The sequence below is a fragment of the Lytechinus variegatus genome, chromosome 10 (genome assembly GCF_018143015.1).
Source record: "Lytechinus variegatus isolate NC3 chromosome 10, Lvar_3.0, whole genome shotgun sequence".
Lineage (NCBI taxonomy): Eukaryota > Metazoa > Echinodermata > Echinoidea > Temnopleuroida > Toxopneustidae > Lytechinus > Lytechinus variegatus.
In genome coordinates this window covers 36,294,602-36,317,368 of record NC_054749.1, presented here as the reverse complement: position 1 = coordinate 36,317,368, position 22,767 = coordinate 36,294,602, and the positions used below count along the sequence as shown (strand labels likewise).

Sequence of the window (22,767 nt, the reverse complement as noted above, 5' to 3'; positions counted from 1 at the left end):
CACCGTCAGAAAAGCGGCGCCTATAGTCTCACTCTGCTGTGCAGGTGAGACAAAAACCCTAGTTTGGAACACGGCTAGAAATAGCAGAATTTTTCTTCTTCAGTCTGTATCATTATCATAAAGAGTACAGTGTTACGATATCAGTATGGATATCTAAGCACTCCATACACCTCCCGCAACATGGATACCATGCCTGTTGATTGACCTGCCTAGCTGGCCTGTATAATAAACCTGTATATACGTTCATACCAAAGTCTCCACCAGAGTCCTTTGTATTGGATCATGGTGGCAGCTGAAACCAGTGATCGCTTTTGAAATGACAAGGATCAAGTAACCAGCTACTGTAGTGTTGGGAAGTAAACTGCATGTCTTTTTACCGAAATTCGCATGCTTCATAACCTATACTAACCCAACGGGTGCCCGCTCGCCCCGGCTATCGCATCGCTACTGTACCGTACTGTGCATACCCAATGCACTGTCACAGCAAATCACACAGTGCTGTGAGAAGGAGCGAGATGCTAACGGTAACTAAACAATTTAATATAGCCTGAATAAGTTATAACTGTGTTCAATCACTGGCACAGAGGTCTGCATCATAAGATCAACATACACTAAAAGTTGATAAAACCTAAATTACTTAATTTTCTGGACTGGAGTGTGAACAATGAATTAATATTTTCCTAATATTAATTGTAAATCTCGAGTGTGAGAAGTGAGTGGGAGTGACCAGCATTTTCACTGCATGAAACACCTAATGACATTCACACAGGGCTGTGAGTGCGTTACAGGTATCATCACCAGTCGACCTGTGACTGTAAGGAGCGTTCACACGTGGATATAATCAGACATTAATATCTACACTCATTCATTTAAATACCTAATACGTACAGCGAACATACACAATGAGTAGTGGAAAATATCCAGAAATGAACTGGGAGGCAACAGACCTACCCGAAGAGTTCCAGCTTTTCAGACAAAGAATGGAGCTGATTCTAGCAGACCAAGACATAACTGATCAGAAGAAAATGGCTATAAAAATCAAGATTGCTGTAGGCAATGAAGGCTTGCGTCGAATCAATGCATCGGGGCTATCAGAGACCGATAAAGAAAAACCGCAAGAGCTATGGAGACTATTAGAGGCACAGTTAAGGGTCAATATCAATTTTCGCATACACCGCTTAGAGCTAATGCGGTACAGGCAGAAACCAGATGAAACGATCGATGAATTCGTAACCAGGTGTAGGGACAAAGCCAAAAATTGCGATTTCGAGGAAGCTGAGTTAAATGAGCGAATCATGGAGCTAGTGATTGCGTCAACTCCAAGTCTCGAATTCCAAAAGTCATTGCTAGATCAACCGAAAGGTTACAAGGTCGAACAAATTTTGGTAGAAGGTCGTAAATACGAGGCAGTTGCTGCGAGCAGACAATGTCTTGAGACACTAGACCCTAAACAGAATATCGATTCGTTCAAGCGTAACCAGGGACGAAAAGCATGTGGTAACTGCGGACGTTTCCACAAACCTCGTCAGTGCCCTGCGTATGACGATGAGTGCCGTGCCTGTGGCACCAAGGGCCATTGGGCCAAATTCTGTCGTAAATCGAAAAATGATCGTAGTCGTAAACAGAATTGTAGATCAGATGACCAAAGATCCGACACGGTATCTGATGATCGTAAACCAAGACAAAACAAATCACGATCAAAGTCGAAAAGTGGAAAGAGTAAACCAATAAGCGAAATGGACATAACACATGATACTACCACAGATCATGATCATTATCAATCTACAGATAGTCCATTCAACGTAGCACAATTTGACACCATACACACTAATGGACCACACACAGTTGTAAATCCAGAAGGTACTGTAGCATTTGCTAACATTGACATAATATGCCCACAGAGAGTAGGTCAACATAAGCTTTACCTAAAAGTGGACTCGGGGGCAAGTGCTAACACTATCACAGTACGTACCGCCAAAGCAATATACGGTCCAAAGTGGGAATCAGTAGTGAAACAAACAACAATAAAACTTGTAGCTTACGGAGAGACACAAATTCCATGTAAGGGTACACTAGACATAAAGTGTAGATACAAGAGTACAAAATGGTCAACACATACATTCTATGTAGCAGATGTCAAGGGTCCAGCGATCCTAGGGTTGTTAGGTTGCACTGACCTTGGAATTATCACAATTCACTCAATGCACAATGAAACACCTACAACCAATCCTAAACCTAAACAAACACCTATCACAAGTGTAAGGGATCTCAAACAAGCATATCCGAATCAGTTTGATGCTATTGGTAGTTTCCGAGGGAAGGCAATGCTTCATGTCAAGGATGATGCTAAACCTACCATAGACGCACCCCGCAAGTGCAGCGTACACTTGAAAGACAAAATCAAGGCGGAACTGGACAATATGGAGCAGCAAGGAGTCATCAGAAAAATTGAGTACCACACCGATTGGTGCAGCTCCATGACCACTGTTGTGAAGAAAGATGGATCCATCAGGATTTGTCTTGACCCCAGGAGGTTAAATGATGCCTTGAAGAGATGCCCGCACAAGGTACCAACCTTGGAAGAGGTCCAACCTGTCTTCGCAGGAGCTCAGTACTTCTCTAAGTTAGACGCGAAGGCTGGTTACTGGTCGGTTCACCTAGCAGAGGAGTGCCAGGATCTCACCACATTCCGTACACCATTTGGAAGGTACTGCTTCCAAAGACTACCATTTGGGTTATGTACTAGTCAGGATATCTTCCAGCAGCATATGGATAGGATTGTCCAAAATGTGCCAGGCTGCATATGCATCGCAGATGACATAGCGATCGTAGGAAGAACGGAGGAGGAACACGATAGGAATCTCTACCTACTCATGGAGACTGCAAAGCAAGAAGGCTTAGTGTTCAACAGCTCCAAATGTACTATCAAGAAGGAAGCCATCAACTTCTTCGGTTCCAAGTACACTAGATCAGGTATCTACCCAGATCCGAGCAAGGTAGAAGCTATCACCTCAATGCCATCACCCAAGGACAAAGAAGATGTTCAGAGATGCCTAGGATTATTCACATACCTAGCAGCATACATTCCTAACTTCTCAGAGAAGTCAGCGCCACTTCGAGAACTTCTACACAAGGAAGTACCATTCATCTGGGACGATGATCATGAACATTCCTTGAACAGCCTGAAAAGTGCAGTATCATCAGGTGCATGTCTACAATTCTATGACCCAAAGAAAGAGACAACTCTTGAGGTAGATGCATCGATGAAAGGGCTAGGAGCATGCCTGCTCCAGCAAGGCAAACCAGTTGCATTTGCATCCAAAAGTCTTTCCACTGCACAGTCCAACTATTCCAACATAGAGAGGGAAACCTTAGCCCTAGTGTTTGGTATCAACCGCTTCCATACATATCTGTTCGGGAAGGAATTCACCGTCATAACAGATCACAGACCATTGGAAATGATATGGAAGAAACCTCTTAGAAGTGCACCACCACGTCTACAGAGATTGCTTATCAAAGTCCAAGGATACCGATGTCAAGTCAAGTATCGACCAGGAAAAGACATGATTCTTTCCGATACCTTGAGCCGACTTCCTAATCCCAAGGAAGCACGCGATGTTCCGCTAGATGTCAGAGTGGAATCCATCTGCTCTGAAGCCGAAGATTCGCACCAGATTGACTTGATATACTTCGGACAACACAAGAGAACAGAGCTTCAGAGAGAAACGGCTAATGATCCTGTTCTCAGATCACTATGGCAAATAGTCACTCAGGGATGGCCTGAGACCATCCAAGAATTGCCGACATCCCTACGTCAATTTTGGTCTTACAGAGATGAAATTGGAGTATCACACGGAGTACTCTTCAAGGGAAGTCAAGTCATCATACCGAAGACACTAAGGAATGACATCCTTAGACAGCTTCATCTAGGACACATGGGAATCGAAAGCACGAGACGACTTGCTCGTGAGACAGTGTTCTGGCCAAACATCAACAAGGACATTGATCAGTTGATAAAGCAGTGTGAAACATGCCAGAAACACCAAGCAAGACAGCAGAAAGAGCCACTGCATCCCCATGATATACCACCAGCACCATGGACCAGACTGGGAAGTGACTTGTTCATGCTCAATAGACAAGAGTATCTACTCGTTACTGATTACTATTCCAAGTATCCCATCATTGCTAAGCTAACCGATACATCTAGTGCAGCTATAGCAAGACAGATGACGGGAATCTTCAGTCTGTTCGGTCCACCAGAAGAGATTGTGTCTGACAACGGTCCACAATTTGTCGGAAAAGCATTCCAAGACATGTGCAAGAAGTGGAATATCAAGCACATCACTTCTTCACCACACTATCCAAGATCCAACGGATTAGCTGAGAGAATGGTTCGTACAATCAAGAATCTGTTGACGAAGTGTTCTCAAACTAGCCAAGACAGTCAACTTGCCATGATGCACCTGAGAGCAACACCAGTTGACAATAACTTGAGATCACCAGCAGAGATGTTGTTTGGAAGACCCATCCGAACCACATTGCCAAGTCACTATCTTTCGAGAGATTCTGCTGCTACCGAGTTTCTCTTGAATAGGCAAGACAAAATGAAAGAAGTGCATGATCGACATGCAAGTTCTGATCTGCCACCACTGCATGTAGGACAGCCTGTGAGAGTTCTGCATCCAAGAGACAACACTTGGATACCAGCCAAAGTATCCAAAATCTGTGAAGAACCTCGATCCTATGAAGTTTCAACGCCGAATGGAGGAATCTTGAGGAGAAATAGATCTCACTTGAGGGAAATTCCATCCACCAACCCAACTCCAAAGCGTGTGAGGTTCGACGAAGACCACTCCACAGAAACTCAACCAGAGGAAGACAACGTCCAACGAACACCAATGTCCAACTCTAACTCTAATCAATCTCAACAGACATACTCACAAACCACGAGGTCTGGACGCACTATTCGCAAACCAGAGAGATTCATGTTCGACGATTGAACATTATGAACACTCTAAACTCTCAAACAAAGAAGAGAAAGAGAAGAAAGAAGAACACTGAAGACATTAGTGTAGTTTTAAGTTTATTATATGCATGTATAAACATTGTACATTATTTTTGGTATGTCAAGATAGTGTTCACGAAATTATCAAAAGACACTATAACCAAAACTTATTGTTTGGAAATATTGATTTCAGGATCAATCCGGTTATCCAAATTATTTTCAGTTTTGCACAAGATTGAAGTTATGTAAAATTGAAGATGCATACAGTTTATCACAAATTGGTATTATTCTCACAAACCAAACAATTTCTATATTATTATCTGATAAATCATAACTAAGCCAAATTACCAAAATTTGCAGACTACCAAAAGTATTGTTTGAAAACAATATCATTGAAATTTGAAATTCTCAATCTTATCAGAAGAAGGGGGATGTTACGATATCAGTATGGATATCTAAGCACTTCATACACCTCCTGCAACATGGATACCATGCCTGTTGATTGACCTGCCTAGCTGGCCTGTATAATAAACCTGTATATACGTTCATACCAAAGTCTCCACCAGAGTCCTTTGTATTGGATCATAAAGAGTAGAGGACAACTAAGTTACATAAATGATGAGAAATAGCACAATAAAGCCTAACCATACAGATTACAATACACATGTTGCTGTAAATATACATTTTCAGTGCAAAGCAATTTTGTACATTAATTTCAAGGATTATATTTGAAATACAGACATAGTTTGCTAATTTGTCAATAAAAAAATTGGCTCACACTCAAAGGTACTTCATAGACCCATCATTAACACAGTTGTATGTATTCCTGTTCATTTAATGCTAACAATCATGAAAGGGCTATGATTTATCTTCTTCATTACATAATAATGGTTTTGAACTCTCAACAATAAAAATAGTTCAATTCATTGATATTATTCTAAGGTACGGTTTGGTGATCTTAATGACAGATTATTTTCTCAAAAAGGCAAGAATAAGCTTTACAAAATGATTACCTTGACACAAGTGAAGTCAGATAAGGCCCAGATCTTAATACTCCCATCAGCTGAACTGGTTGCTAAAGCCTGAAAATAGGAACAAGGAAAAAGAGAAACCTTTCACAACAATATCATTATGACTGATTTCAAATAAAGTGTATTGTATGGCACAACTTGTGGCACAATCAAAATGGTTCTCGTGATGGCATGGTAGTACGGTTAATTGAAAAGTGGAAATAAAATTGTTCATCTTGAATAAGAATGTTCACCTCAATCAAGAAATGTGTCTGGTATGCAAAAGGATTACCTTAACGTTTATTACACACTTGTTCTGAGAGTGATTTGATACAGTTTTGCAAACGGATTGCTGGATGGTATTCGGTGTGTATGCATTTTATAAATATGAATTGAAATGATTTAACACAATTGATTTCAAGTGGAATGGGAACAAGAAAAACCCCATTGATAATCAAGATATTATATCTCGTCTCAAGCTAACCTGATCTGTGGGTGAAAACTGCACACACCATATTCCTCTCCTATGACCCCTGAATGACCCAAGAAGTACTTCCTTCTCCATATGCCATAGCTTAGCTACTCTATCCTGAGATCCTGTAGCTAATAGTTTATCATTTGGTGATAGGCACACTGAGTTGATGTCCTGGGAAAGGTCAAAGGTCAATCATTAATACATGTTTATTTTTTCACAACACTGGGATAAGATAGAACTCAATACAGGCATTTCATAATCAGGTTTATGTATGTGAGAGAGAATTCTAAGGTGTACAGTAGCCTTCATGTTGTTTTCTTCCTAGTAAAAGCAAACTGAATGCAAATTATATAAATTTATTAATTAGAAACAAGTTAGAGGAATAGTTTGAGACCATCATAAAATTAAATGAGAGAAGCGGTATATTTTGCAATGCCATGTCAGTTATAATCTGTTTGTCCCATATATGTGAGTCTTGTTCCCACCAGTATGGTGTTGCTATTGTTCAAACTGCTAGCAACTGCCAAAAAAAGGGGTTTCAGCACAAGCAAAGGGTTATGCATACAAATTAAAGCATTTGCTATTAAAAACTTGATCTTTTGATTGGCTTGCAATTGATTGTGTTTGAAGCAATTGCTGCATCTGACCCACTGTTACTAGGATAATAATAATAATACATTGTATTTATATAGCGCTTAATACATGGTGTTTCTACAGGCAAACATTGGCTGCTATGTTCTCAAATTATGATAATGACGGCTGGTTACAGTCATTGCCAGTATCAAACTCTATAATTGCAATGATGCATTTTTTAAAAGTTTATAATCATATCAAATTAAGTATCTATACTGATATGAGCTGCTTGAATTCCATTGTTGCTGTTCACCCATCTATTTACCCTAAATACATAGATTGTAGGGAGTATGCATGATATTCCTGTCACATGATATAACAATGAAGATATACCACTCAAACTCTAAATTTTGCAGTTATATATCAAGGATTACAAAAAATGGAACAATACAAACATAAAACAGAATAATTAAGCAACTCAATCTAACCTTGTCATGTGCCTTCTCTGTGAAGATGACTTTCATATGAGCCGGTTCCTTGTTCCCTTCTTCTGGTGTTTGTTCTGGTATTCTCCATACCTTTAATGTACAGTCTTCACTTCCAGATACACAGAACTTTGATGACAGTCTGTATAAAGATAACAATGTCATGACCAGTCTCATGAGAAAGAAAATATCTTGTATACACATCTACTCACAAGCTACTATACATATACGCTAGTCTGTAATTGCGATTTTTGGTGCCCAACATTGTATATCTTAATCATTTACTTAAACTTAGTAAATATCAAATAACCTTGATTACTATTTCCATATAGCCTGGGCTACAGTATTTTGAAAATGAAAAGCCCAGAGGGGGGGGGGGGGGCTTTTAAGCCTCCCTCAGACCTTGGTTGTTGATTATGGTGAAAATTGACACACTTGCCACCCATGATGTTAACCCAAATGTTATCTTTGTTTTGTCACTTAATTCCACAATTAATTATTATTATAATATTTCAAATGCAAATACTAATAAATGGACTATTGCAAGACATTAATAAATTCTTTAATCAATTTAGGCTATTGGGTTTAAAGTAATGCACTGCACTGCTTACCTTGAAGCTACTATTGTTCCAACTGAATGGGTGTGGCCTAGACCTATAGCTTTACATGTTATTATGCTAGTATCTTCATGCATACTCCATATACGCACTGTATTATCCTGAAAGAGAACAAGAGATTATAACTTTTGATGAATTGTAGAATAAGTCAATTTGCCTGAATGTTTTCAACCTTTTCTTGCATCAGAATAAAACCACATCATAGATATTTATAACAAGAGCTGGTAATCATTATAAGAACAATTTAAAACTTATACATTAAGATTTCTCCCTTCAAACTTGATTAATTTCTAATCAGTCCATTTTTATCTTCTTAGGCAACATTGATGCACAATGACTTCATATTTTAGTCCAGGTCTAGATCTGCTCCATTTAAAAATACATTATGATTTTATAAATTGATAATACAACCAAATGTTCCTTATAGCTCCAATCTCTTGCTTCAGCCTTCAAATCACCTTATAAATGTCGATACTAAAGTAGTTATGTAGGTTTGGCCTTTTACCACAGAGAAAGTATAGTATTTGGTCTGAATGAAATTCATACATGCTTCATAATGTATGTCTAGCACATTTCTCTCTTAGGTCAGTGTGTGTACGAGATAAATGATAGCAATGATAACGGGCAAGTTGACTGTCAGTCTCCTGAAGACGGACAGTCAACTTGCTAAAAAAAAATCAATTCTTTCTACTGCTTCTACTCATCATCTCTACTCGCCGACTCAAGCCAGCATCTCCTCATCCATCCTACTACTCAAGCTGTTTCAACTCATCAATCTCTTCAGGTTTACAGTCCTTTTCAGGACTACATTCAAGAAAGATCTCCACTTTCTCGCCTATCCATTTCTTTTCTTCTTCCATCCACTGTTTCTATAACACTCCACATGGTGTACCGTAAACCACATCAGCGATTGTACATGCCACCATGCAAACCTTCAAACAACATCAGATCTCATGGTGGGGTTGAAAAAAAATCATCTTTGATACAATAACATATTCAGTCTTACATTAATCTGATGGAATGAGATGCCCATCTGTTAGAAATCAATATCTACAGGTCTCACCTTTGAACTACTGACCATCATATGCCCTTTCTGAAACACATCCAATGACATTACAATATCTGGAGAAAAAAATCAAGAGATAAAACATATCAAAACTATACCATTCTTGTTCAGCATACCATACAGAAATATCCAGGAGCTGGACATTCATACCATGTCAAGCAATAAATTGTACATTGTGCTTTCATGCTTTTTAAAGGGATAAATCATAACAAGAAACAATTTACTTTACCCGTGTCAAGTAAATCACAACCCAAATGTCATTAAAAGGTATTTTCACACCAAAACTTACAAAATGCAATGACTGGAAGATAATTAAGTGTCATGCTTGTTTCATTCTTTCTCTGTATATTCTCATCAATTCGTGCAGTGGTGGTATTTTGGCATTTAATTTTTAAATTTTCCCCTCATTCTGAAGTTTTAATCTGTTCAATATATTTTCTAAAAATTGCTGCCAATAGAAACTTTGAAAATAGCGATGACAATTATCATGACAGCGATAATGATGACAGCAAAGATGACAATGATGTTGATGATGGTGATGATAATGATAATGATGATGGTGATGAGGATGATGATGATAATGAAGATGATGATACTGAAGATGATGATGATGATAATGAAGATGATGATGACGATGATAATGATGATGATGATGATGATAATGAAGATGATGATGACGATAATGATGATGATGATGAAGATGACGATAATGATGATGATGACGATAATGAAGATGATGATAATGAAGATGATGATGCTAATGATGATGATGATAATGAGGAGGATAATGATGATATCCATTGCTTACCTGTATGTCCTGTGAGTATTTGACAGCTTCCTGAACTCAATTCAAAGACTCTAATCTGCTCACTATTGCTAGCCACTGCAAGATGAGATTCATTCTTCCCTAGTAGTTTAAGGTCCAGGATCTCTTCATTATAGCCAACAAACTACAACAAAAATACAACATATATAATTTACCATGTAGGGATGAATGTCAGAACCCTACACAACTCAATGCAATATAGATTCATTCATTAATTTTCTACAGATTTGATAATAAGGACCAACCTGGCTAAACCATATAGTACAAAACAAAGATAATTCCACATGTTCAGGGAGCAATTAATCATTGTTTCACATGACAATGAGGAGAAAATGATATTTCATATTTCCTACAATAAAAGACAAAAGAACTAGTGAATGGATGACGTCATCAGTCTCCTCATTTGTATACCGACCAGCATGTGCATATAACTATTTTGTGAAATTAAGCGAAACTTAAAAATGTCATAACTTTCTTATTTTACTTCCGATGTTGATGTAACTTTCAGTGTTGTACCTGTTCGATTTTTCTCTTCTTTTTCAAATCACCTTCTTGTTGGGGTGGACTTGTCCTTTAAGGACATGGAGAAGTGAAACTCTCACCTGTTTCTCTAGTTTTAAATCTTCTAATCTGAAGAGTATGATATTGTGATCATATGTTACTACGGCAACACATCCTATAGCCTCACAGATCATAGCACTGGTGATGATGGCTGGTTGGTCTTGGTCATCTGATGTCTGTTTCTTCAAAGGTACTATAGGGTTCCCTCGTTGTTCATACAGACAACGGCCAGCAGATGTCCATACTTTTATGATACCTGTCAGCCAGAAACACAGATATCAAGATCCAAACTGATAAAGGAGATTGATCGTTATTCAACTAGGGGTAGGTCAAATTGACCAAACCCTGTCATAATTTTACACCTACTTTGAAAATGCAACACATGTGTAGTCTTATGTTGTTTCTCTTTCAAGTCCTGCCCATCATTTGATCATTTTGGGACCAAATCTAAGAAAACCTAACTAGAAGATGCAGAGTCATGGATAAATTTTTAATTGCATGTTGGCTAAAAAAAAAAGTGGAATGCCCCTTAAGTCTAGCATACATCACGTTATTAAATGTAGCAGCAATGCCAACTTTCAAAACAACTACATTTATTACTTACAAAGAGATAAAATTCACATTCATTTGATAATTACCTTGTGAATTGTTAAACCTCGACAAGAAACTTGCAGTATTTCATTTGATATAATTTGTGGTATCCATTAACAATCTTATATAATGTGCTAAAATTTTTTTTTAATAATAAAATATCAATTCTTCTTATCCCAGTTAATGCACTGATCTAAAAATGACCTTTGACCTTGACCCAGTAACCTGAAATTGCACTCTTCTAATTTCTGCTATCTGTTTACAAATCCTACCTTTAGCTCCTGCTGTCAAAAAGCACAAATCATTCTTTTCTTTCTTTGGAGTAATGTTTGGGAAATCCTGGTCCTCTGGTAGTAAGATCACTGATTCCAAGGTCTGAAAAAAAGAAAATAATTCTTATTAAGTTCATGGAGTTTATCAAGGGACCTATAGATTTTTTGGTTCACAATTTAACCAGTTATTGTACATTACCTATTATCTAATCCATTTGGGGGCCATTTACATAACACATATTAACAACCCTTGCTACCCACTTCAAAATACCCATTTGAATATATTCTGAAAATGGCTCAATACCGGTATATACATATCTGAAAAAGAAAGGAAAATCAGTCCAAGGATATAGGATTAGACCATATATTATTGCACAATAATTGCTTGATATTCTGGTTATCAACTGATAAGCGTGGGAGAAATAGGCAATAGCTGTGTGATTATTGTATGATTTTAAAATTTCTGTACATCATGTTTTGCTAATCTGTTGGGGGAAAAATTGTATGCTCACTGCATGTGAGCATACAGCCTCCCGACTATGACCATTACTGCCCCCCCCACAATGTTTTAGAGGGTTCGATCATTAAAAAAATTGTATAACTCTGTGCAAAAAAAAAACAATATTAGAGGCTGCAATGATGGTGTAATCAGATGAAAATTGTACTATCATCAAATGCCACCACAGGGTTATCATGTATGAGAGTGATACAATCACCTTAAGATCACCCTACGATCATCATGGACCAAATCAAAATTGAGCTTTCAAATAGTTCAATTTTTACATTATTATTAAGAGCATGCACAAAAGAAAAGTTACCTCAAAGACGGGAAGAGTCTTTTTTGGTTGATTCTTGACCAGATCCCAGATGACCACTACACTATCTCTTCCACTTGATAACATTGTATTACCATCATGAGAGAATGATAGACTGGTCACTGCACCATAATGAGTCTCTAATACACATAGACAGCTGAAAATAAAACAAGTACAGATATTGAGAAATATGGACAGTACACCTGCCAAAGTAGGTACGTTAAGAAAAAGTGAAACTGAATTACAAAATTCCTACATGTTATCACATATAAATCTTACATATAAATCTTAAAAGGATGGAATCAACTTGTCTTAAGCAAAAACATTTGCTTCTAATGGAATGAGATGTATGTTGTATCTCTAATAGAGAAATGTACTAGCCATGTAACATACAGTTAATAGCAAATGATGATGGATCAGATTTCTATAATTTGATTGCATTCATTATTGTGTATTATCAATCATTAAAGCGACCTTTCATTGGCAAATCATGGGGAAATCAAGGCTTATCTCAGAACAGAGAAGGGATTGAAGTCTTTCACTCGGCTGCATGCTTGGAGGTGTTATGTAATAGATGCTGGCATGTCTGGGAGGTCTATAGGAGAGCAATAGTTAGTAGACTAACCAACCAGAAGTAAACTGCATGTTTTCACTTTGAAACATGTAACTTCACAGAGTTATTTATTTTGGTTTAGCAATCAAGAGACCAGCTATGAGTCTTGGAATTGGGATCGTTGGAAACTGGAACTGCGATGATCCGAAGTAAATAGCCATTACGAGTTCGGTCAAATTCGTGCTGTCAGAACTTTTATCGCATCAGTACGACGAGCGCTCATGACGGACGGATTATATTATGCAAGTCAATTGGCCTTTTGCAAATTTCGTACTGTTTCAATTTCCCCATGATTTGTCAGTTGCTGGGCCCTTTAAAATCAGTCACATGGTCAATTCGAAGTTTTATGTTACAAGGTCCTTAACTTTTTCAACGAGTAAAAGTCATTAACTATCTCAAAGAACAACAAATAGGTTTGCTGTACACAATGCCTGCAAGAATCAAGCAAAAGTCATCCACTATCTCAAAAAGCAACAGGTAATGATTGCTATGCATCATGCTTGAGAAAACAAAGCAGATATACAAACATGCAAGACTTAGAGTAATTATGACCCACATTTTTTTTAAATATAACTAAAATATTGCTTTAAAGAATGTGTCATCTTCAGTGAATCAGAGTGAATTCTATAATTATATTAACAAATATACTAGCTTTATGCAGCTTTAACCAGTCTCATTTTGTGACCCACAAATTCTCTCAGAGCACATTTTTAATAGATTATAGAGTTTGTTTTCATTTTGTCATTTTCAACATATTTAGCTCAATAATTTTAAAAAATCAAATGGTATGTGTAAAAATATGAGAACAGTGTTCCCATATTGTATTACATGATTAAATAATACCAATGATGTTATGATTTTGCGTATCAATATGAAAACAAAGATATGTGAGGTTGATATTTCTTCAGCTAAATTTTGCTGCACCACCAAACTAATGCAACTTGCCGCCTGCACAAGCCAACGCCGGCAAGCCGCCAGAATCAGAGCCATCCTTGTATTTTAACTGTGCCAAGTCTGAAATGCCCCGGTTGGTGCAGAGGTACGGTTGGCTATTATCTGCTTGCATGCTAGCAAAATGCAAATTTATGTAAAATTACAGAATTCAAATTAGTGACATGACCATGACATAAAGGCCTTCGGAAGTTAGCCTCTTGTGCTCAGAGAGAACAATGGTTCAAAAATGAGTGAATTGGACCTTCCTAATAGCAACACTGCAAAGTACCGACGCCCTCTGCGTTCATTGGTGCACATGGTTAAATGGACCATAAAATTTACCATATAAAAAGAGAGAATTAGATTTACCTGCTTGTTTTTAGATCCCATATTCTAATATGATTGTCATCTGATACAGAGAAGAGATGTAATCTATCAGGGTCAGGATGGAACTGCACAAGACTGGAAGAAAACAATTAATAATAATCATAATAATATGTCCATTTATATAGCGCAGTTACTATGTGCATATACTCAACTGCACTTTAATACTTGGTATCATATTATTATCCCGGCCATAGCACAGCCGCCATATTAATAGGCGCTTAAGTGATCAAGGAATAAATCCTACCAGGTGCCCATTCACCTCACCTGGGTGGAGTGCCGCAACATGTGGATAAATTTCTTGCTAAGGAAATTACACCATGGCTGAGATTCGAACCCACAACCCTCTGTTTCAAAGTCTGGAGACTTATCCACTGGGCCACATTCAAACATCTATATAGTTTGTATCTACTAACAGAAGGTTGTATCATCTAACACCATCATAACTATTTGGTCCATTATCAATTTAGAGTAACCAATGTTTGATTCAACCATCATTTATTCAAACCCTATAAAGACTAGGCTATTTTTTTATGCCTAAGAAGACGGGGGAGGGAGAATGATTACCCCCCCCCCACCCCTTATGATCTGGGCTGTCAACAGCAACAGAAATTGGCATGTGCGTTACCGAGGGCATAATCTACAAAACTGAAGATAATTTTTTTTTGCAAAATGTCATTAATTATTGACCCCCTGAGGTTGGGAGTGCAGTACTGACAAATGATATCCAATAGTTTGGACTATCAATGATTCCTGGCCTTACATAACAACACCCTGAGACCCCCTGAGGTTGGGAGTGCAGTACTGATGGATGATATCCCATAGTTAAATGGACTATCACTGACATCCGGTCTTACCAACAACCGTAGACCTCCTGAGGTTGTGGGTACAGTAATGATGGATGATATCCCATAGTTTGATGGACTATCACTGACATCCGGTCTTACCAACAACAACCTTAGACCTCCTGAGGTTGTGGGTACAGTACTGACTGATGATATCCCATAGTTTGATGGACTATCACTGAAATCCGGTCTTACCTAACAACACCCTGAGAGCCCCTGAAGTTGTGGGTACAGTACTGACGGATGATATCCCATAGTTTGATGGACTATCACTGACATCCGGTCTTACCAACAACAACCTTAGACCTCCTGAGGTTGTGGGTACAGTAATGATGGATGATATCCCATAGTTTGATGGACTATCACTGACATCCGGTCTTACCAACACCCTGAGAGCCCCTGAAGTTGTAGGTATAGTACTGACGGATGATATCCCATAGTTTGATGGACTATCACTGACATCCGGTCTTACCAACACCCTGAGAGCCCCTGAGGTTGTGGGTACAGTAATGCCGGATAATATCCCATAGTTTGATGGACTATCAATGATTCCTGGTCTTACCTAACAACACCCTGAGAGCCCCTGAGGTTGTGGGTACAGTACTGACGAATGATATCCCATAGTTTGATGGTACTATCACTGCTTCCTGTAGCTAAGAGTGTAGATGTACTGTCAAATGCCATGCTAACCACCGGACCTCTGTGTAAAGACTGAAAAAAAACATATTACTATCTTTAGTACCCTCACCCAGATGCAAAACCAAACAAGATAGTTAGCAAACCACAAGTCTCGCCTGATTTCACGATCAATAAAACACCCATTGTGATCTTTTGACCCCAAGATGACCTTTGACCCATCATCCTCATTAAAAAACATGGTATTACCAAACAATCATTTGCATCAAGTGTGAAAGAAATAAGAGCAATAGAATAACAAATTTAAGAAAAATGATTTCGTGCACATGACCTCATATCATTAGATGTGACGTTTTGACCCCCATCATCCTCATAAAAACACAAGTGGTATCACCCAAGAATCATTTATGCCAAATGTGAAAACAACTGATCCAGAAATAAAGAAATGAGAGCAATTAAACAAAAAATTTAAGAACAATGATGTACATGACCTCACATCATTTGACCTTTTGACCCCTAAATGTCGATTGACACCGTCAACTTCATAAACACACATGTGGTATTACCAAAGGACCATTTTTACAACATTGATGCAGAAATAGACAATGAGTGCAAGTTAAACAGAAACTTTAACATTTTTGTAACAGACTATTAAACAGATTAGCATTTTTGTAACAGACTGCATTTATGGGCAAAAGTGTAACACAAGTCATATCATATTCAGTTTTGAAAATACGTGTAACATAAACATTGTTATACACACCAATAGATTTCCCATATTTATTTGCATTTGAAGTCTTCTTGCAAACTACAGGACTATTTTATGTACTTCACCACCAGCTTTTGCAAATTTCTTTACAGTGGCTATCTGCATGCTGGAATAAAATATAGATTAAATCAATCAAAATGATTTACCTGCCAAGTTCTTGTACAAGTTCCATCTTTCCAGTTCCACTGTTTGAGTAAAGAGTTTCTGTATGCAACCACAATAATCTATAACAGAAAAGAGGGACACATACTTGTCAAAAGATCCTGACCATCTGCAATTAAGATTATCACAGAAGAAGTAGTATCACTACCACTGATCTTACTAATAACGCTACTGCCAGGGGAAGCTGTGTTGCTGCTGCTGCTACTGCTACTACTACTGCTACTGCTACTACTACTACTGCTACTACTACTACTACTACTACTACTACTACTACTACTACTACTACTACTACTACTACTACTACTACTACTACTACTACTACTACTACTACTACTACTACTACTACTACTACTACTACTACTACTACTACTACTACTACTATTCCTCCTCCTACTACTACCGCTATTACTACTACTACACAGAGGTAGTACCAGGGTAAGAGGGCAAGAAACTGAATAGTGGCATAATAATTCTTCCTGAATTGTTTAAAAGGAGTAAATATAAAGTTAAGACAACCTCCATATTTCATTTTGATATTCTTCCAGTCTTCTTCTCTGTTATCTTATCTTGTCCCACCTTTTTTCATTAACTACTCAAAAAATCTCACCTCTGACCTAAACAAAAATGGATTACAATTCGTGTCAAATTTGGAATATCCATCTCTAAAAACAGGTTTGGTTGTTTTCTGGAACAAACTGTAGATCCCTTTACCATCTCTACAATGACCAAAGGAATGTTATCAACCATCATTCTCCTCACCTCATTATCATTGGTAACAGCAAAACAGGTCACTTCATCAGCACCCTCCTGTAAAATATAAGTTAGTTTACTACAATGGTTAAGAGTACTAAAGCATACGTATGATGTGATTGTTGAATATATTTTAATATTTTGTATGTTGTATTTTCATGACAATATTTTGGTATCACAAGATCTATCTTATGACCCCCAGGGTATAGCTTCAATGTAACGAATGTAAATAATAATATGGAACCAAGCAAATTCATGCTCACTTCATTGGAGCAAAGAACACTGTAGGCACTAGTTCAACCAGATATCTGGCCCTCATGAACATAGTTGATAGTATTTCCATCATATTTTGGCTGCATACTATTACCCTGGTTTTAGCATGGCTACCCTGATCGGGCGCATCAAGCATTCAAGGAATTCCTTCTGACCAGGTACCCATTTACTACACCTGGGTCGAGAGTGGCAAATGTAGATTAAACTCCTTGCCAAAGGACAGGAGTGATGTGGTGGCACTCAAACCTTGGACCTTGCAGTTCAAAGTTTGGAGACTTATCCATTGAGCCACAACATCATTGTCAATCCTATTTGTAATATTGCATGCATGAGACAAGTTTGAAATTGAACCTAATAATCCGTTCTTTAGTAAACTTCGCAAGAACGGGATATTTTTATCTGACTATTGGCCTTGTGACCAAAAAAATCTGATCAGATCATTGCCCCTCCAAAATACATGAATCAAGTTTGAAGTTAATCCCTAAAACGGTCCTGCTTTTTTTTTATCAGATTAACAGACCTTTGGAATAACAAACCAAAACAAACTTCAGGCTAAACCTCCAGAAAAACAATCTGTAACCATCTGTATCAGTTCCTGATAAATTTAGTGGAAGAGAGTAATAAGAGTGTGTAATATGTTTTGTGCCAATTCTTACATCTTTGATGCTGTGAGTTGTCTTGCCCGTCTTTGCATCCAGGACCTTTACTTCGTCACCATGGGAACAAAATATACAGCTGCCATCTGATGCTACATGAACTTTTCCTCCCGTGTAAAATGATTCAATCTTGTTTGCTACTCTGAAACTGAATTTAAGCAACAACATATTAACCAAATTGATTAACAGATGAATTATTACTCCAGTGTGCTTATGTCACAGTAGAAAACTTTTTCAGTAAACTGGTATACAGTCCGGTATGGAACTCATACCGGTACATACCACAACTAGCAATTCAATAGCCTGATCATGGTATCTAAATTTCCACCAATGATTCATGAACTGACAGTACAATAGTCATAGACCTTAGAATCTACTCACATTTATTCAATAGATGTTTCTCTCATTTAACAATAGAGGTGCTGGTCTAAATATTGGGATTGTCCAAGAAAACATGGATATCCTCATAAATCAAGATAAATCATGTTTTGATAAATTGAGATTGTCTTTGTTTATGGGGATAGTTTTTTTCACTTACCCCGGCGGGACATAGACAGCAATTACGGGGATTGGGTGCTTAAACTAGATTCAGTTACCTCAATTCCCCCCAGTTCACCGTCTATTTTTCATGACTTTCCGTCTTCCAATAATGTTGTTATGAAACATGTTTTTATTGACTAGTGTACTTGACAGAATAAACTTTTCTAGATTTCTTTTGTTAGGCACGGCCATAGTGCACTAACAAAACTAACCAAACAATACTAACATTAAAGACGCATGCGTCTGTAATGTTGGCGAAGAACAATAGGAAACAAGATGGCGGCGTAAACATCGGGTCTCTTCCATCTTTTCACAATATTTTTCTCATTTTTTTTGATGAAGTCTTGTTCAAAAATAACGAGAGCGTAGAAATGTCGGAAATTAAGTTTTATCCCATGTACATTAGGGCTAGATCTAGATCTTTTAGTCAAATTAGAAGGAAAGTAGAAATCTCGGCCTCGGGGGTGAAAGTTTCAGGTTTTGGCTTCCATTAGGCACTTCAGGTGAAAATTAGGAAAGACTGTTCCAGCATATTTGATAGGCTCACAATGAGGCCCTATATCTACGATTCACAAAACTGTTTGAATTTTCAAATTCCGATATCTAGAAGTCGAGTTATTGTCATCTTTGTGATGAAAAAACAGGGCGTTTTGTGGACAAAAGAAGATTGCGAAATCTTATTATTTTCTTTGTTTTGGGCATGGCACATTTATAACACATAGCTTATGGGGAATTGTACAATCTTTTAATATATCTTAAAGTACTCAGATTGATTTGACATATTGGCATATGATGTCTTTGGTTCAAGGGCAACTACCCCTGGACAATTCCCCCACCCCCCCGACAATTCCCCCCACCCCCTGGACAATTACCCCCCCTCCCCCGCCCGGACAATTACCCCCCCCCCGGCCGGACAACTATACTGTAATACTGTAAACCTATGCCTATTTCGGGGGTAATTGCCCTGTGGTAGGTTTGTGCACAGGGTAAACATGACTTGATATTGATTTACTTTGCTTGATCAAAACATTAGAAATTAAGTTTTCAATTAATATAATTTGTAATCAAAGAAGAGAATTAAAATAATAATCTTAGGATTTCTTGAAAAAATAAAAACAGATTGATTTCAATTGTCTATTATCTCATTATTGTTATTGTGGTCTCAATAAAATTGTTGATATTATTATTGTCTCATCATCGTTTCATTACTGTCCAAATTTTTATTATGATTATTATTATTATCATAATAATAATTATTTTTGTTTCATTAATATTATTTTCTAAATAATTATTACAATAAAAATTACTATCATTATAGTAATAATTGTTATAATTATTTCATAATAATTATTAGTGAAATAATAATTATTATTGTCTCAAAAATTATAAGGCCTTTAATTATAATTATGATTATTTTTATAATTATAATTAAAATAATTTGATGACAATAATTATTTTTGATGACTTATCAATATCACTCTCTCAGTAATTATTACAATTATAATTACTTACATTATTATTGTTATCATTATAATTCTTTTATAATTATTATTGTATTGTCTCAATAATTATAAGGCCTTTAATCATAATTATGATTATTTTTATAATTATAATCATTTTTATAATAATCATTATTATTGATGACTTATCAATATTACTGTCTCAGTAATTATTACAATTATCATTACTTTCATTGTAATTGTTATAATTATTTTATAATTATTGTAATAATAGTTACAATGTATCATTGTCTCAATAATTATAAGGCCTATAATTATAATTACTATAATTATAATCATTTCTACAATTACATTTAGTTTGATTATGAGTATTGTTATGATTATTATTGATATCTCATTAATATTATTGTCTCAATAATTATTACAACTAAAAGTACTATCATTATAATTGTTATCATTACAATTATTTTATTATAATAATGATTACTGTAATAATAATTATTATTGTCAATAAATAGTAGAATTGTCATTATCTATGTAATTATAATTATTTTATAATTATTATTGATGTCTCATTAACATTGTCTCAATAATTATTACAATCATAATTATTATAATTATAATTGATATAATTGAAATCCTTTTATAATAATTATTATTGTAATAATAATTATAATTGTCTCAACATTTATTGTCTAATTATTATTAATGTCTCATCACTATTGCCTCATTATTGTCTTCAAACTAATAATTAACACCAAAACAAAGGTCCATAAATCAGATATCAAATTCATGAAACACATCTTAAACATGTATTTTTAAATTCAAAGGCTTTCTGTGCCATTTAAAAATACGACTTCCGTTGACAATTCCATATTCTATGCATTCAGACGCATTGATACAAAACAATCCCTTATCAATCAAAATTCTTGAATTTTACTCGCAGTTTTTTGTCTTAATACATATTTCGCAAAAAATCTACAAATTAATTTTCAAAAAACAATTCAAATTTCATAATAAATAGAGCTCAAATCGTAATTTTAAAAAATATATACAACGAACAAAACGAAATGTGTCTGAAAATCCAGACTAATCTCGATGCTAGGCCCGTTTCGGGTACACGTGTACACGCACGGTCAAGTCAGTGCACGTGTACTAAATTCCATCACCGTGTACACGGTAGCATCTGCATAAAGCTTGCATGGGGCTACAAAGTCAGTGAACAAGCTCACAGCCTCACATTAAATCTTAGTTCTCAGACACTGCACATGTTTTAATTACTAATATGTCAATATATTTCAATTAATCCAGAGTGAGTTCACTTCCAAAATCGCCAATTTAATCCACATTCTTTCTGGAGACTCACGTTTTCGTACCACTAAATGGGTCTGCTCCGGTCTCGAAAGCTCGAAAGCATTGCTCAATCACACTCAGAGTCAATTTGAGAATCACCAATTGCGATAGCGATCATCGCTACAACTTACGTGTTATACGCTCGCACACATGTGCTACAAGCCTACAAACAAACGCTCTTCAAATTGGCAACATAATAATGAAAATCAATCGATAACTTCAGTTACACTTATTCTGCAGCGATCTGTGCATGCATGTATGGTACAGTATACAAAATGCGCATCCAACGAGCGTCGGCGCTAGCTAGGGCCCTGCACTGATTTTCTTTTGCATTCTTTATTAATTTAATGCGCTGCTAAGCCGAGTAAACTTTTAATTTGCACCAATTTTTGTGGATTGATACTTCAAACTTCTCAGGTAAGCTTTAAAACCGTGACTTAGGCTATATAGACCCCTTTTTATGACATGTTGATGCGGGTCCGTGTCGACATGAAAACAGAACTCGCTCTCACAGTGTTTACAACGTGTACACGTGTACACGACCGAAAAACACGCCGTGTACACGTGCATCAAAAATGGACTTTCAAAACGGGCCTACTCGATGCCCATCGCAACGGGGATGACGTCACACACAGCTTCTCGCGATCGCGCACACGGTCAAAACTACCCTGCTCGATCGTCAAGTCAGATTCGCAAACGCCTCATGACACTCAAATTTGAAGCTCATATTCGGAGTCTCTCTACGGACCAAATTCGATTAAAATTTCACAAAATGTTCTCAAATATATAAACTTATAAATGACCAAAGTTATCAAGAGATCTGATGATTACAAGAAGGAAATTTCAGCAAAGAAAAATAAATACTTCGATATTAGGTCCTTCCCTCGCAAGAAGGTAAGTGTAACTCTGTGTTATAGTATTTCCGACGTTTACCGAAGATGTTCGAAGCAACTGCGAGAAGTTTTGACCAATCAAAATCACGGAAATAAAGGAAGAAAATGACTCTGTCTTTTCGGCCAAAATCCGAATGCAACTCAAGCACTCGGCCGAAGTGCCGAGCGGAGCGAACTGTGTGTGTTAGACATACGCCTGCCATT

General features: G+C 36.9%; 1 protein-coding gene across 2 annotated transcripts in view; it reads right to left on the bottom strand.

Moving 5' to 3' along the window:
* The window catches only part of LOC121423336 (transducin beta-like protein 3), a 38,247-nt gene that overhangs the window by 14,987 nt on the left and 493 nt on the right, over window positions 1-22,767 (bottom strand). Inside the window, exons 2-15 of one of the 2 annotated variants that reach the window (XM_041618689.1) lie at window positions 18,318-18,465; window positions 17,398-17,445; window positions 16,623-16,700; window positions 15,634-15,782; window positions 14,212-14,304; window positions 12,300-12,453; window positions 11,482-11,584; window positions 10,660-10,874; window positions 10,040-10,181; window positions 9,229-9,287; window positions 8,160-8,266; window positions 7,552-7,690; window positions 6,500-6,661; window positions 6,019-6,087 (exon numbers count right to left, since the gene is read on the bottom strand). In XM_041618689.1, the coding sequence (XP_041474623.1) occupies window positions 6,019-6,087; window positions 6,500-6,661; window positions 7,552-7,690; window positions 8,160-8,266; window positions 9,229-9,287; window positions 10,040-10,181; window positions 10,660-10,874; window positions 11,482-11,584; window positions 12,300-12,453; window positions 14,212-14,304; window positions 15,634-15,782; window positions 16,623-16,700; window positions 17,398-17,445; window positions 18,318-18,465 (1,666 nt within the window). Of the gene's footprint in view, window positions 1-6,018; window positions 6,088-6,499; window positions 6,662-7,551; window positions 7,691-8,159; window positions 8,267-9,228; window positions 9,288-10,039; window positions 10,182-10,659; window positions 10,875-11,481; window positions 11,585-12,299; window positions 12,454-14,211; window positions 14,305-15,266; window positions 15,365-15,633; window positions 15,783-16,622; window positions 16,701-17,397; window positions 17,446-18,317; window positions 18,466-22,767 lie in introns of those variants that run through there. The other variant, XM_041618690.1, reaches the window with a different exon arrangement.